The 17,650-nt window shown below is 46.5% G+C and overlaps 1 protein-coding gene across 3 annotated transcripts in view; it reads left to right on the forward strand.

Moving 5' to 3' along the window:
• Positions 1-17,650, forward strand: part of HELZ (helicase with zinc finger) — a 221,909-nt gene that overhangs the window by 151,054 nt on the left and 53,205 nt on the right. For all 3 annotated transcript variants that reach the window (XM_068263178.1, XM_068263177.1, XM_068263179.1), the window contains exons 16-22: positions 95-273; positions 1,092-1,210; positions 3,489-3,634; positions 11,024-11,171; positions 11,343-11,526; positions 13,145-13,373; positions 14,654-14,858. In XM_068263178.1, the coding sequence (XP_068119279.1) occupies positions 95-273; positions 1,092-1,210; positions 3,489-3,634; positions 11,024-11,171; positions 11,343-11,526; positions 13,145-13,373; positions 14,654-14,858 (1,210 nt within the window). The remainder of the gene's footprint in view (positions 1-94; positions 274-1,091; positions 1,211-3,488; positions 3,635-11,023; positions 11,172-11,342; positions 11,527-13,144; positions 13,374-14,653; positions 14,859-17,650) is intronic.

A 17,650-nucleotide genomic window follows, 5' to 3' on the forward strand; every position in this document is an offset into this window, starting at 1 on the left:
TAAGGATATCATACCTGTGACTGAGTCACCATTTCCTGGGTGTTGTACACAACGTGGTCCAATTATCTCATGACACCTTTTCCTCCTCCCACAGGGTATATTTCAGAAACCGCTGGGTGAAGACGGTGCATCCGGTGGTGCACCAGTACTGTCTCATCTCCAGCATACATGCCACCTTCCAGATGCCACAGAAGGAGGATATCCTGAGGCACAGGGTGGTGGTGGTCACTCTAAGCACCTCCCAGTACCTGTGCCAACTGGATCTGGAGCCAGGTTAGTCGGAGAAATTTCTGTTCCATTCTGAGTTTGCCTGGTGCATAAAAATCCGGTGCCTAAAGATCAGGCAGTGAGGCATCCCTTCACTTGGAATCATGCTCCCAGCATGTTTATGGCCCGATTAAGGGAAAATGGGGGAGTGTAAAAGACACAACAGTGCCCCCTACTGCATGGAGGGATTATACTGCGGAGTAGAGCGTAAAGACTTATTTGTAGCTGCTGATATGGGTAGATTCTAAGACTCCTGTTTATCAACCTGTCAGGAGGAAATAACTCAGTGTCAGGAGATAGCCCCTTCTCTTTGTTCTCTGTAGCCTCCCTCCATATTGGTCCTTTGGTGTATGGATGGCTTCACTGACCAACAGGAGAGGCCAGGAGATGTTATTGGCCAGATCAAGGCTAATTTAGACCTCCAGATCTCAGCATGCCCCAGACAGTCTAGCATGGGATGCTATGTTCTTATCTCCTTTACATCTAGTTTTCCAGCATTGCTGTTCTTTTAGTTTAGGTTTTGCTGCATCAAATAATCAGGCATACATTTGCCATATTTTACCCAAAATGCTCTGCTTCAAGTATTAAAACACATCGTGGAGGATCTTTAACTACAGTGATGGTAAAACCATGTGACTTCTTCAGGAACAGGTGCCCTTGTTTATAGATGACAATTACAGATACGTAACCTTCCAAGTAATGCTTCATTGTTGGCATGTGGCGAGTCAGTGCGGGGGTGGGGGGGTCATCTGTCGGTATGATGTTCTTTGTTTTGCTCATGTTAAGGTCACGTGTGTCTTACATGTCCCATGTTTGTCTTTTAGGTTTTTTCACACACATCCTGTTAGATGAAGCAGCACAAGCCATGGAGTGTGAAACCATCATGCCTCTGGCTCTGGCCAGTAAGAGCACTCGCATCGTCCTGGCCGGAGATCACATGCAGGTGAGGAGCATCCATGTGTACCAACTAGAGACCAGCTTCAGCTCTGAGTCCCCACGCTAATTCCCACTGACTCCAAACTGAGCCACTCCAGCTCACTTGCTGCTGGTTAATTAGCTTTGCTGCTGGATAATGTACCAGCAGACACCGGGCTTCATTTGCAAGTCAGTAGCTAATTGCATGGAGAGTCTAAATACACGTTAAGCCAGTGATTCCCAGGGAGAAACAATTATGAGCGTTAAGGCTAACATTTTGCCAGCAGCTACTGATAGCCGTGAATGATATGCTTTGCGGGATGTACAGTCCTATGGAGAATTGATGGGAGAAGAAGCAGGCTTCTGTACAGTGCCCATGGACACCGTAAACAGCCTTCCAAGCAATCCTCCATGGCTGATTGCTTGTCACCCATGAGGGGCACATAAGATTGTGGCTGGCACTGACTTCAAACCCATAGCTGGAGAATCGCTAACTGTTGTCCTGTCCATCAAAAGTTGAAGGTGTTCCTTTACCCGAAGAGGAGGTTCACTAAATCTTTGCAAACATGCGTACATCAGAAGCTGCTCAATGCACATTGACTAAGCAATCACTGGCCACTCATAGCGGGACCGGAATTTGCCTAGCCGATTCTGATATATGTCCAATGATGCTCTGCTTACCTGCTCATTAGAGGGCAATGCTGCTACGCCATGATTAAAAATAACAAATTAAAAATAAAATATTTTCTTGTATTTTTAATCTACGCTATATTCTTCATTTGTCCTGTTTACACTTTTAAGGTCATCTTCTTCCAGTATTATTTATTGTATTCTTATTACTTCTCGTTATAGTCTTTTTCTATCCTACTGTTCACTTGATGGAATATCCTCTACTATTTGTCTTTTCTACGGTTCTGACCAGAAACTCCATGGGCAGGCATTTGAATTTCCCATTTCGGTTTTCTATTGGTACATGGTGAGAACCAATAGGAAATCGGCAGGAAAATTCAGATAAGCCATCTGAAGGGGAAGTTCATGATTTGAATTTACCAGGGAGCGTTCCAGTTGGTCGTATAGACCAATAGGAATCCCCAGTGAAAATTTAGATGCTCGCCAGTGGGGCTCTTGGTGAAAGGAAGACAGAACAATAGATAAATATGAAGGTTAGAAGATCAGAGAAGAAGAATGCAGATGAAAATAGATGAGCATGAATTAATAAATAAGACTATTTTTATTTCCCGTTTTTCATAAATATTTGCATTTTTATTGAAAATTCTTTAGCGGTTTTTAAATTCAGTAGGAGATATAGAAATAATGACTCCCTTTACCCATTTACCTGTGAGTGGGCAGATATCTTGTGATCTGCTCCTCAATAAAGTGGGTTACCAGATTCCACCAATAAGTCACTATCCAGGGCCTGCCTCATATGTGCCGTTACAGTTACCACCCACTCCACTGGCATGATGAAGGGGCAAGCCTTGGGTAACTTTGCAAGCTCTAGTTTGCAGATTGCCCTCCAAAGTCAAGAAATAATTGAATTGGTATTGGTCTGGGGGGCAGAGCCCTATAATATCCGTAGATATTAACAGACGGCATGGAGGACAAATGGGCTTCAGTGTGCCTCCTATATATATTTTTTTTAATTTATTCAAAACGAAAGAGTCTCTAGGTTCCCGTTGACACGCTGTGCTTGCTCCTGATATCGCATGTGCACAGTGCATTCAGAAATGGCAGTGTCAGACATCGCACGGCCCTGCCTTCCTACAGCTATTTAACAGGAGCAGACTTCCATCTGGACACTTTGATGGCCAACGATGCATGAGGTTTCCTTATTTAGTACAATGGGGCTGTATGTTGTTACAATAGCAGCCGTCCACAACTACAAAAGTGTGATAACTCCACCTTCTATTGCTTAGAGCATAGGCGATCACAGCTTCACTAATGTAAAGGATCACAATGTGCAATCCTTTACTTCAGTAGCTTTCTGTCTTGGTGTCTCTCCACCTAGAGCTGATATTTCACTGTTTGTTGTATGCTGGGGAGTCAAACTATATTAAAAGTATATTTGTTATTAGTGGGAGGAAACTGGAGAGTCCCCGAGAAAACACACTCAGAATAGGGTAACCCAATCAAACTCTGTGCAGACAGAGCCCCTTGCTAGGATTGGTCCTGGGACTCTAATGCTGTAAGGCCTAACCTGATTTTTCAAAGCATTTTAGACAAGAGCTCTTTCAAGCACCTTTCATCTAGAAATTCATTATTAAAGCGTGTGACTGTAACTAACAGCCGCTGTGTTCCTCTTGCAGCTCAGCCCCTTTGTCTACAGTGAGTTTGCCAGAGAAAGAAACCTTCATGTGTCATTGCTGGACCGTCTGTATGAACATTACCCCATAGACTTTCCATGCCGCATCCTCCTGTGTGAAAACTACCGCTCACACGAAGCCATCATCAAGTAAGCATCGCTGCCGCCATCTTGTGTCATGTTCCTTTTGCACAAGCAGCACACATGACTGTTTCTAGTACAACTTGTACTTTAGAAGACGTTGTAGAAATTATCAAGAGATGTTGACAGTCTTCTTAAAGGACAACCTTGCCACGCCTTTATTTGTCTTGTCTTGTCTATATGCCCAGCCATACATGGTTTTGTTCCTTTGGTGAAATCCTCACCAGGCCTATGCATCATATGTGATTCCCAGCAGATGTTGGGTAGAGGTGTAAATTTGTAGTAGAGTCTGTAGTTGTATTTTCATCTTATGATAGAGCCTCATTAGTGATAGTAGCCAGCTCTTCTGAGGTAGTACAGTGTCATAATATGCAACCTTACTGTCTGATAGGGGAGCATTCTAGTCAGACCCTCCCCCATCACAAACTCCAACATCCTCTCCATCTCTAGTCATGAGTCCAGTTGTGTAGATGCTGCCTCTGTTCATGAGTCCAGTTGTGTAGATGCTGCCTCTGTTCATGAGTCCAGTTGTGTAGATGCTGCCTCTGTTCATGAGTCCAGTTGTGTAGATGCTGCCCCTGTTCATGAGTCCAGTTGTGTAGATGCTGCTTCTGTTCATGAGTCCAGTTGTGTAGATGCTGCCTCTGTTCATGAGTCCAGTTGTGTAGATGCTGCCTCTGTTCATGAGTCCAGTTGTGGAGATGCTGCCTCTGTTCATGAGTCCAGTTGTGTAGATGCTGCCTCTGTTCATGAGTCCAGTTGTGTAGATGCTGCCTCTGTTCATGAGTCCAGTTGTGTAGATGCTGCCTCTGTTCATGAGTCCAGTTGTGGAGATGCTGCCTCTGTTCATGAGTCCAGTTGTGTAGATGCTGCCTCTGTTCATGAGTCCAGTTGTGGAGATGCTGCCTCTGTTCATGAGTCCAGTTGTGGAGATGCTGCCTCTGTTCATGAGTCCAGTTGTGGAGATGCTGCCTCTGTTCATGAGCCCAGTTGTGTAGATGCTGCCTCTGTTCATGAGCCCAGTTGTGTAGATGCTGCCTCTGTTCATGAGCCCAGTTGTGGAGATGCTGCCTCTGTTCATAAGCCCAGTTGTGTAGATGCTGCCTCTGTTCATGAGCCCAGTTTTATAGATGCTCCCGGGGCTGCGGAGTCGGTAAAAAAAATCATCCGACTCTGACTCCTCAGTTAAAGAAACTACCGACTCCACCTCCAGGTACCCAAAATTGCCCCGACTCCAACACCTCGACTACGACTCCTTAGTCTAATACTTACCAGGGCTGTGGATTTAGTTCAAAAATCATCCAACTCAGACTCCTCAGTTTATTGAAACCTCCTGCTCGACTCCAGGTACCCAGAATTGCTCCAACTCCTCAGCTCTGGATGCTGCCCTTGTTCACAGCCCACAACTCCCTTCCATACAGTTACAATGAAGGCACAGTGAGTGCACTTTTACTTGCAGTCCTGTCTGCTGCATTCCAAAATTCCATAGTTACAGCCATAGTCATATTCTACTTATCGGCAGTGTAGGAAGTTGTGCTATCTTAATGGCGTGATACACATAGCTCCATGCAGGAAGTGCACACATGACATTTTTGGCAAGTTACCGATTAGTTTGAGGGCCTGTTCGGGAGAGGGATGTTTGGTTAAGTGGTGGTGGTGGGGGTGGGGGGGGGAGGGTGTCAGAGAGGAACATTTTTGTCGTCCACTTCAATGTCACCATTACGTATTGCTCAATCCTTAACCATGCCAGCCTGGGATGCTGCTGCATCTAGTGCAGATGCCCCCTGTGAAATTATTATTACTATGTATTTTCATGCTGCTGACATCTACCACAGTGCCAATTTCTAGAGCAAGCCTCATCACTAGCATAAAATGTTCTTTCCTTGACGCTCAGCAACCTCTACTGATGCCATTGAGCGCAAACCGGTAGGGACTAGACAAGAGTATCCATCTTGTAAAGGTTTCACCTATTGGTTTGCTGGCACTTGTAGTTCCTCAAGGCGATTTAACTTATTCTGGGTCCCTGTTGCATAGGAGCCACAATGTGAGTGTTGTTTTTATGCTTTTAAGGTTTTTTTTAAATTCGATAAATAGCTTCTGCTTGGATTAGACACCAACAGTGATGGTCACCTCCTTGGTTTGCTTCAGCACTGGGTTCCTGCAGGAGATTTCTACATATCTTTTGATCAAGGAAAGAAGGTTTTATGCTAGCGCTGAGGCTTGCTCTGGAATTGTGACTGTTCTGTTTGTAGAATAGGATAACTAGGCTGCAGCAGTGTGTATGAATATTCATTACTTTGGAAGCTCTTGTACCTGACTTTCTACTATTGCATCTTCCACAGTACCTTACAGAGCGCACGGTCATGTTACTAAATGTCCCTCAGAGAAGCTCTCAGCCCAATCCCTAACATAGTCCTAGTTTTGTCATGGTAGATGGTGTGTAGTCAGGTCATTGAACCAGGACTCTAGTTCTGTGGGGCTAAAGTGCTGTGCATTCTGCTGCCGTGCTATTCTAATCTACTCCATGTAATAGTCAGCTCTGTGGGCCTGTGTCAGGCCTGCACAGGAAGCAGCATCTCTTCCCCCAATCCACCTCTTACACCATGTACTGTTTGTAGATAGCGCTGTGGATGAGTTGGGTAACGCTGACGTATGCGCTAATGTACAAGGTGTCGGTGTGTTTGTGAATTATTCCACAGACAGAGCTCGGGATGATAAATATCACAGCTCTGGACTCAGCATTAGCATCTATTTACGTGGCACATCGCCTGTCGCACCCGTATTGTGAGCGCTTGCCAAGACCCGCTGTGTTATCTGTATATCATCCTCATGCAAGCAGGCCATGTTCTCCAACAGACACTGACAAATCTAGGTCACAAATCAGCGGCACAAAGTGACGGGATCAGCCAGCAGTGACAAGTTAACATTTCAGTCTTTTAAATGGCACAGCGCGCTATAATCCTCTCTATTGTGGAAAGGTTTATAGATGTACAGTGTGACGGCTGATAAACGCAAATCCAACCAGTCCGAATGGCTTTTCTGCACATTCTACCGACCCTGCTTATGCCAGTGCTTGTTTAAAGGGACAGCTCCTAATGAGGAAGAGTATCTAAAATGTCATGTGTGCAAAGGGCCAACTCGCTATAGCTGTCGGTCTTTACCTAATATTATGCCACTGGTGTATTTACTGTACAGATCTAAACGTGGCAACACCCAGTGCCTGCCTGGGAAATAAGATAGAAAAATAAGAAGTCTCTAGTTTTTGAGTTCCTGTATGCCTCTTATAGGAAGAGTGCAGAGCCCTGACCTGCACAGGTACGCCTCTTATAGGAAGAGTGCAGAGCCCTGACCTGCACAGCTACACCTCCTGTAGGAAGACCACAGAGCCCTGACCTGCACAGGTACCCCTCCTATAGGAAGACCGCAGAGCCCTGACATGCAGAGTTAGTTACGCCTCTTATAGGAAGAGTGCAGAGCCCTGACATGCAAATTTACCCTCCTATAGAAAGAGTGCATCGTTTTGATCTGCAGAGTTACCCCTCCTATGGGAGGACTACAGAGTCCTGACCTACAGAGTTACCCTCTCTTATAGGCAGGGCTGTGGAGTCGGAGTCGTGGAGTCGGGCAATTTTGGGTGCCTGGAGTCTGAGTCGGGAAAAAATGCTCCGACTCCTAATGAATTTGTAACTGTAATTAAAATAGAAAATATGATAAAATGTTCTATTTCTCAGATAATAGTCATTAAAAATAATGTATATATACACTATATATACAGTAATAGCTGTGCTTAGTCCACAAAAATGAAATAAACCAATCAAAATTAGTTACTTGTGCTGCTTCAATAAAACAGTCCCCGTATTTTTAAGGTCAGATATACATATCTGATTGTGACTGTATATATATAGTAGCAAATATATCGGCGCCAAGGGACAATGGAACCGCCGCTGAGAAGAACAATGTCCAAAAGTTCAGAAGTCAGGCATACATCAAAGGTCAGCGCAGGTTTAAAAAGTAATTGTATGTAGGGAATGGTAAATTCTTCACCACAATATATCAAATGCTCAGAGGTAGATATCCGCCAAACATCAAAACTAGAAAAGGCTTACCAGCTCCCAACAACCCACATTATAAGGTTGTGAAATGGCTCATGTCACAGATAACGTCCAGGGAACATCAGACGTCGTGAAGATCCAGTGGACATCCGTGTGGAGGTAAAGTTTCAGGAATTTATATAGGAAAACAAAAACGGCAATATCTAAGCGTAACCCGTTTATTTAGATAAATTTTCTTTAAAAGGCAGTAGACATAAAAACGATAACTCACATACGGGGCCCATAAACAGGGAACCCCAGAAGATTAGCGCGCATGTAATGGTCAATCGAAGATCAATAGACAATGGTGCCGCCTGTTACCTTCCCGACCGGTTTCGCAGTCTTGCGTCATCAGGGACGCAAGACTGCGACGCAAGACTGATGACGCAAGACTGCGAAACCGGTCGGGAAGGTAACAGGCGGCACCATTGTCTATTGATCTTCGATTGACCATTACATGTGCGCTAATCTTCTGGGGTTCCCTGTTTATGGGCCCCGTATGTGAGTTATCGTTTTTATGTCTACTGCCTTTTAAAGAAATTTTATCTAAATAAACGGGTTACGCTTAGATATTGCCGTTTTTGTTTTCCTATATAAATTCCTGAAACTTTACCTCCACACGGATGTCCACTGGATCTTCACGACGTCTGATGTTCCCTGGACGTTATCTGTGACATGAGCCATTTCACAACCTTATAATGTGGGTTGTTGGGAGCTGGTAAGCCTTTTCTAGTTTTGATGTTTGGCGGATACCTACCTCTGAGCATTTGATATATTGTAGTGAAGAATTTACCATTCCCTACATACAATGACTGTATATATGATGTGTACACAGGAATCTCTTATATATACTAAATAACATCTATGCTGTAAGAATAAAGCCTGATGTGTAGCCGTGTCACTAATAGAGATGGTCAACGAGATGGAAATAATTCTGCATTGATGCTGATTTATGCAAATGTATGCACTCCCTTTGCTGATGAAATCAAATAATTTGATATGTTGTTAAAATTTGGTTTGGTGACTACAAATTAAAGGGTAACGGAGACGGATGAAAAGTAAAGTTTTCTACATACCTGGGGCTTCCTCCAGCCCCCTTCAGGCTAATCAGTCCCTCGCTGTCCTCCACCACCCGGATCTTCTGCTATGAGTCCTGGTAATTCAGCCAGTCAGCGTTGTCCGGCCGCATGCCGCTCCCACAGCCAGGAACATTCTGCACCTGCGCAACAGTGCTGCACAGGTGTAGTATGCTCCTGGCGGCGGAGTGTGTGCATGCGCACTACGCCCGACTGGCTCAAGTACCTGGACTCCTAGCAGAAGATCCAGGTGGTGGAGGAGGACAACGAGGGACTGATTATCCTGAAGGCGGCTGGAGGAAGCCCCAGGTCTGTATAAAACTTTAATTTCATCTGTCTCAGGTTTACTTTGTTACACAGTAGTACTATACTCTACATGTGCACTCCCCACAGAGCTGCAGGGAATCCACTGAGAATGCTGTGCACATTGAACACAGAGGTGTTGTCTGTTTGCAATCTCCTCATTCCCCTGCAGAGTACCTGCACATTATTCTTACATGTACCCACACTTACATTGCCTAGGGCCTGATAGATGTCCTTTGTTCCGGTTTGTACCTTTCACAAGTACTCTTACCAAGGACTAGTTTTAGTCTAAAGGGAATAAATATAGTAGTCTACATATCCTTCTCACTTCAGTTGTCTTGTAAAATTCCTAAGCGTTGGCAGTTAAGAGACGAATTTCATGTTACATACTTTTAATCAACAAAATTGTAATATGCAAATTAGAGGAGTCGGAGTCGAGGAGTCTGAGTCGGTGGAATCCTAAACTGAGGAGTCGGAGGATTTTTGGACCGACTCCACAGCCCTGCTTATAGGAAGAGTGCAGAGTTACCCTCTCTTATAGGAAGAGTGCAGAGTTACCCTCCTATAGGAAGAGTGCAGAGTTACCCTCCTATAGGAAGAGTGCAGAGTTACCCTCCTATAGGAAGAGTGCAGAGTTACCCTCCTATAGGAAGAGTGCAGAGTTACCCTCCTATAGGAAGAGTGCAGAGTTACCCTCCTATAGGAAGAGTGCAGAGTTACCCTCCTTATAGGAAGAGTGCAGAGTTACCCTCCTTATAGGAAGAGTGCAGAGTTACCCTCCTATAGGAAGAGTGCAGAGTTACCCTCCTATAGGAAGAGTGCAGAGTTACCCTCCTATAGGAAGAGTGCAGAGTTACCCTCCTTATAGGAAGAGTGCAGAGTTACCCTCCTTATAGGAAGAGTGCAGAGTTACCCTCCTTATAGGAAGAGTGCAGAGTTACCCTCCTTATAGGAAGAGTGCAGAGTTACCCTCCTTATAGGAAGAGTGCAGAGTTACCCTCCTTATAGGAAGAGTGCAGAGTTACCCTCCTTATAGGAAGAGTGCAGAGTTACCCTCCTTATAGGAAGAGTGCAGAGTTACCCTCCTTATAGGAAGAGTGCAGAGTGACCCTCCTTATAGGAAGAGTGCAGAGTGACCCTCCTTATAGGAAGAGTGCATAGTGACCCTCCTTATAGGAAGAGTGCATAGTGACCCTCCTTATAGGAAGAGTGCATAGTTACCCTCCTTATAGGAAGAGTGCAGAGTGACCCTCCTTATAGGAAGAGTGCATAGTTACCCTCCTTATAGGAAGAGTGCATAGTTACCCTCCTTATAGGAAGAGTGCAGAGCCCTGACCTGCAAATTTACCCTCCTATAGAAAGAGTGCAGCGTTCTGACCTGCAGAGTTACCCCTCCTATGGGAGGACTACAGAGTTACCCTCTCTTATAGGAAGAGTGCAAAGTTACCCTGCTATGGGAAGAGTGTAGAGTCCTGACCTGCAGTTACTCCTCCTATAGGAAGAATGCAGAGACCTGACCTGCACAGTTGCGCCTCTTATAGGAAGAGTGCAGAAGCCTGACTTGCAGAGGTACCTTCCTATGGGAATACTATGGGAGCTGGCGGGGTCCCGAGATACAGTATGTTTTGCCAGTCTTCTGATGGCTTCTTTAGTGGGTGTTCATCTCCTCATGACACTTGTCTTTCCTGTGAGGCCTCCTATAGATTTTAGGCATGACCCAGGGAGGCAGGGAATACTCAAAGGGCCAGGGAGGATTTATAAGAGGTGGACTATATTTAGGGGACGTTGCTGCTGCAGTCCCCAAGTAATATATAAATCCAGTATGAACTTGCCCACCAGAACCACCCCATAACCTAAATATCATTTTGTGGTAATTGACCTTTCCGTTCAATCTTGTTCTTATAGCTACTGTCTGTATCTTTCCACAGTTACACATCAGAGCTGTTCTATGAGGGTAAGCTGATGGCCAGTGGCAAGCAGCCGTCACACAAGGACTTTTACCCCCTCACCTTCTTCACTGCGCGAGGAGAGGATGTCCAGGAGAAGAACAGCACTGCTTTCTACAATAATGCTGAGGTATGGCCCTCTCTTAGCTGCCAGCGGGCTCACCTCTGCCGTAGCATGCCTGTAATACTCTTCTTTCTTTCCAACTTTATTTCCTCATTTTGTGAAAGACTTCATACTTCGGTTTAAAGTCATTTCATGGCATATATTGTTGATCTAAAGATAGATGATTTCTTCGTTTAGGTGTTTGAGGTGGTGGAACGTGTGGAGGAGCTGAGGAGGAAGTGGCCGGTGGCCTGGGGGAAGCTGGATGATGGCAGCATTGGCGTGGTGACACCGTATGCTGATCAAGTCTTCCGGATCCGAGCTGAGCTGCGCAAGAAGCGCCTGTCGGAAGTCAGTGTGGAGAGAGTGCTGAATGTCCAGGGTATGTCCCATAAAGTATAATACTGCTACTGTAGTGTGGAGATAGTGCTGAATGTCCAGGGTATGTCCCATAAAGTATAATACTGCTACTGTAGTGTGGAGAGAGTGCTGAATGCCCAGGGTATGTCCCATAAAGTATAATACTGCTAATATAGTGTGGAGAGAGTGCTGAATGTCCAGGGTATGTCCCATAAAGTGTAATACTGCTACTGTAGTGTGGAGAGAGTGCTGAATGCCCAGGGTATGTCCCATAAAGTGTAATACTGCAACTGTAGTGTGGAGAGAGTGCTGAATGTCCAGGGTATGTCCCATAAAGTGTAATACTGCTACTGTAGTGTGGAGAGAGTGCTGAATGCCCAGGGTATGTCCCATAAAGTATACTACTGCTACTATAGTGTGGAGAGAGTGCTGAATGCCCAGGGTATGCCCCATAAAGTGTAATACTGCTACTGTAGTGTGGAGAGAGTGCTGAATGCCCAGGGTATGTCCCATAAAGTATAATACTGCTACTGTAGTGTGGAGAGAGTGCTGAATGCCCAGGGTATGTCCCATAAAGTATAATACTGCTAATATAGTGTGGAGAGAGTGCTGAATGTCCAGGGTATGTCCCATAAAGTGTAATACTGCTACTGTAGTGTGGAGAGAGTGCTGAATGCCCAGGGTATGTCCCATAAAGTGTAATACTGCAACTGTAGTGTGGAGAGAGTGCTGAATGTCCAGGGTATGTCCCATAAAGTGTAATACTGCTACTGTAGTGTGGAGAGAGTGCTGAATGCCCAGGGTATGTCCCATAAAGTATAATACTGCTACTGTAGTGTGGAGAGAGTGCTGAATGTCCAGGGTATGTCCCATAAAGTGTAATACTGCTACTGTAGTGTGGAGAGAGTGCTGAATGCCCAGGGTATGTCCCATAAAGTATACTACTGCTACTATAGTGTGGAGAGAGTGCTGAATGCCCAGGGTATGCCCCATAAAGTGTAATACTGCTACTGTAGTGTGGAGAGAGTGCTGAATGCCCAGGGTATGTCCCATAAAGTATAATACTGCTACTGTAGTGTGGAGAGAGTGCTGAATGCCCAGGGTATGTCCCATAAAGTATACTACTGCTACTATAGTGTGGAGAGAGTGCTGAATGCCCAGGGTATGCCCCATAAAGTGTAATACTGCTACTGTAGTGTGGAGAGAGTGCTGAATGCCCAGGGTATGTCCCATAAAGTATAATACTGCTACTGTAGTGTGGAGAGAGTGCTGAATGCCCAGGGTATGTCCCATAAAGTATAATACTGCTACTGTAGTGTGGAGAGAGTGCTGAATGCCCAGGGTATGTCCCATAAAGTATACTACTGCTACTATAGTGTGGAGAGAGTGCTGAATGCCCAGGGTATGCCCCATAAAGTGTAATACTGCTACTGTTTCCAGCTTCATTTAACCAAAAAAGCTGCAAGGTTTTCTTTTTATATAAAATAAATTGTGCAAAGAGACCAGACATGGGTCACATGGTCTAGAGAAGAAAGGTTCAGGCAGGACTTTCCAGTCATCGCTCCATGTGACCTGTGATTTTTATCATTGGAACAGACCATATGACTCTTGTGACCAATCATTGGGTTTCCCATTTTCAGGAAAGCAGTTCAGAGTCTTGTTCCTCAGCACGGTGAGGACCCGGCACACCTGCAAACACAAGCAGACCCCCATCAAACGCAAGGAGCAAATGCTGGAGGATTCCACCGAGGATCTGGACTATGGCTTCCTTTCCAACTACAAACTCCTGAACACCGCCATCACTCGGGCCCAGTCCCTGGTGGCTGTGGTGGGAGACCCCATTGCCTTGTGTTCCATTGGAAGATGCAGGTAAACTGCCTTTATTGAAATTGAGGTTGTGCTATATATAGTATTCATGTTCCTTGTTTCTACTAATTAATAAACAAAAAACAAAAAGTAATTTGAGATTGAACTCGTAGTATACACAAAACAAAAACGTAAACTCCACCAGTTCAAAGATCCTCAGGGACCTCCTCCTGCCTTTCATCCCCAAACACTCCCTCTGTTATTCACTGAGGCATGCAGGGAAGGATGATTGTTGTACCAGCTGAAGCTTACAGTGGCCTCAGACAGAGAGAATGGCAGAGGTGGCATCAGTGAGCAGGCAGCTATAGCTTACTGAGGAGGAAAATAATACATGAAATAGGACAGCATTTTTTTAAAAGAAAATCTGTAACAAAAAAAAAAAAACTCCCCTGGTGGGTTCTCACCTCGGGTGGGGGAAGCCTCCGGATCCTATTGAGGCTTCCCCCGTCCTCCTCGGTCCCATGGCGGCGGAGAAAATACTCCCAGAGGGGCGGCGATGTAAATATTTACCTTTTGGCTCCAGGGCAGGCGCAGTATCCGCTCTTCCCACGGAGATAGGCGAAAATAGCCGATCTCCGTCGGACGGCTCTACTGCGCAGGCGCAAGTCGCCTGCGCGGTAGAGCGGACCCCACGGAGATCGGCTATTTTCGCCTATCTCCGTCTGAAGAGCCGCAACAGCGCCCCCCGCTGGAGCCCGAAAAGGTAAATATTGCACAGGCTGTCGGATTTGTCGCCTGTGTGTTCCGGGGGCTGCAGTGAGACCGCCATGGGACACAGGAGGACGAGAGAAGCCTGGATAATCCAGAGGCTTCCGCCTACTGAGGTGAGTATCCCCCAGGGGAACTTTTTTTCAGTACAGGTTTTCTTTAATCACTTTAAGCACTTAATCATCACTTAATCATTTTATCACTATGTAGTTATCACTTGTATTCTCTGGAGGCGGATCTGGGCCATCAGCATTGCCAATGCCATGGAGCCAGCCACTTAGCCACAGTGCTTCTTATTATAATATAACAGAATAGAGGCATTCTTTCTCTGCAATTTTCATTTTCCTGCCACACAACCGTTTACAAAAATCTGTGCATTGGTAGAGAAATAATGTGACTTGAGAATTTAGTTGTCACCATCATGTTTATGCTGAGCATTGTGGGTAGAGATGGCACACCCTTGTATTGGCTGTAATGCCATGGCTTGTTGTACAGTTTCCTATCTCTATAAATTGCAGTGTCTTCTTGGTAACTTGTTAAGAGTTAGTTTTCCTCATTGCTTTGTCTCTCTGCAGGAAGTTTTGGGAGCAGTTTATCACAATTTGCCATGAGAACAGAAGTCTACATGGAATCACGTTTGAGCAGATCAAAGCTCAGTTGGAGGCCTTAGAGCTGAAGAAGACCTACGTTCTGAACCCGCTAGCTCCAGAGTTTATCCCGCGGGCCCTCAGGCAGCAGCATTCCGGCAACGCCGCCAAACATCAGCAATCCCCACCAAAGGTAACACCAGCCTCTCTGCCTTCTATATCACAAGGGAAAACTGTTCATGCGAGGATTCGAGAGACTAAATCAGGCGTGTCAAACTCAAATGTGAAATGGGACGAAAGTGAATGCTGGAACCAAGTCGAGGGCTGACCTCAATGTCTTTTGGCCACTTCCCTCCCTTATAAAGCTCCCTGTTGTCTACTGGCCCTCCTCACTCTCCTATATAGTTCCCTTGTGTCTAGTGGCCCCCTTTCCCACATACAGCTTGCTAATCTCTAGTAGCCCTACTCTATCCCCTATGCCAGTGGTTCTCACAATTTTTTGGGTGAGGGCACCTTTGATGGCTTTGAATTTTTTTCAAGGCACCCCTTGGCAACAACTACTACCAAAATGCTGTTATAACCATTGTTAGGCAGCACCCACTCCAGATTGTAAGTAACCCCCATTAGCAGGACAAACATTTCCTTACCTGTCCTCTGATGACCAACTTAAACACAAAGGTTAACTTGAAGTTTATGCAGCCGCATTGTATATCAATATGTGGTTGCATTACCTGATTGCAATGCACAAAGGAGGAGGAGGATGAATGCCAAGGCACCCCTGGGAGGTGCTTGAGGCGCACTGGGGTGCCACGGCACCCAGTTTGAGAACCCCTGCCCTATGCAATTACCCCAGTGTCTAGTGGTCCCCCCACCCCTAAATAGTTCTCTGGTGTCTAGTTATCCCTCTTACACTCCTTAAAGGAATCAGGCCGCAACGGCTTCGCCTCGATCTACTTACCATTGGCTTACTCCAGCTCCTGCCCGGCAACATGTCCCACGACGCAGTCCGGCGCGCAGCCCGGTATCCCCGCCGGTACTGAGGCAGACCTCAGGGTTGGCCCCATACTGTGCCCGCGGCACAAGCGGCGCTGTCAATCACGGCCTGCGCAGTATAGCGCGCACAGCTTGGCCATGATTGACAGCTCTGCTCGCGCAGGCGCAGTTTGGGGCCGAACCTGAGGTCGGCCTCAGTACCTGCGGGGGATACCGGGCCACAGGCTGCGAGCAGAGCTGTGGCGTGGTGGGACATGTTGCCGGGCAGGAGCTGAAGGAAAGCAATGGTAAGTAGATCGAGGGGAAGCAGTTGCGGCCTGATGATTTCTTTATCAGTTAGTTAACCCCCCCCATATGGCTAAGGCTTTACCCCTGGTTTAGTTTGCCTGGTGGTCTAGAGTGGGCCAAACATAATGCAAAGTGGGGAAACTACTTGAGGGACAAATTTGATGGCTGTGAGGGCCAGATTTGGCCCATGGGCCAGACTTTGACATGTACCGTCTTTCCCCGAAAATAAGACAGTGTCTTATATTAATTTTTGCTCCAAAAGATGTGCTAGGGCTTGTTTTCAGGGATGTCTTATATTTCTATCAGGAAGTGTCTCTCGGTACAACATTTCCTGTTCCTTTGTACTGTGCTGTTCCTGGATTTAAAGGTATGCTACTGTACTGATCAGGCACCTGCCCTGTCTTCCCTGCACACACCTGATAAGCTTGCTGTGTGCTGGGATGACAGGACTGGTGCCCAATCGGCACTGCACCACTGTGTCCCCACTTGCTGGCTACCATTTATGCTCAATCCAAGAGAAAAATTAGACAAGATAGCAGCATTAGGAAGTCTTGCCTAAGGTCTCCTACTGAATAGGTGCTGGCTTACTGAACAGACAGACGAGATTCGAACTCTGGTCTCCTGTGTCAGAGGCAGAGCCCTTAACCCAGGGCTGCCCAATACGTCGATCGCGATCTACCAGTAGATCGCGAAGGACTGCTGGGTAGATCGCGTCGGCATTTTAAAATAGTACGCCAGACGCTGACTATATGCAGCGCTGGCGTACCGTCTGATTGTGCTGCTCCGCTGCCCTATGCAGAGCAGCACACAGCCAATGGGTGCAATGGAAGAGCCGCGTCCCGCCCACCTCCTTCCTCCCCAGCTCTCCCACTTCCTCTTTGTCTGGCCTGCCGCTCTCCAGTCCTCGATGTGTCACCTGGATCTTCGTCGCTGACCCTGCATGCCTTGCGTGACATCTGATTAGTGGCAATCCGCAGTGGAGAGGAGAGCCGTGGGTATGGACGTGTATGCAGGAAGTGCTTTGCCTGTATACACGCCGTTACCCTCCGCTCTCCTCTCCACCGCTGTTCACCGCTATCAGATGTCTCAGTGCTGCATGCTCCTCCGGGCATGCAGGGTAAGTGAAGGGGGGGTGGATGAGACCAGCTCCTGGTGGAGGGAGGGAGCGAGCCGAACTATCTATATGGCAGGCACATATGCCTAACTAACTTTATGGAAGGCACATATGCCTAGCTACCTATATATGGGGGGCACATTTACCTAGCTATCTATATGTGGGGGGAACCTATGCCTAGCTATCTATGTGAGGGGCACCTATGCCTAGCTATCTATATGGGGGGCACCTATGCCCAGCAATATGGGGGCACCCATGCCTAGCTATCTATATGGGGGGCACCTATGCCTAGCTATCTACGTGGGGGGCATATATGCCTAGCTATTTATATGTGGGGGGCACCTATACATAGCTATCTATATGTGGGGGGAACCTATGCCTAGCTATCTATATGTGAGGGGCACCTATGCCTAGCTATCTATATGGGGGGCACCTATGCCTAGCTATCTATATGGGAGGCACCTATGCCCAGCAATATGGGGGCACCCATGCCTAGCTATCTATATGGGGGGCACCTATGCCTAGCTATCTACGTGGGGGGCATATATGCCTAGCTATTTATATGTGGGGGGCACCTATACATAGCTATC

This window comes from Hyperolius riggenbachi, chromosome 12 (assembly GCF_040937935.1).
Source record: "Hyperolius riggenbachi isolate aHypRig1 chromosome 12, aHypRig1.pri, whole genome shotgun sequence".
Lineage (NCBI taxonomy): Eukaryota > Metazoa > Chordata > Amphibia > Anura > Hyperoliidae > Hyperolius > Hyperolius riggenbachi.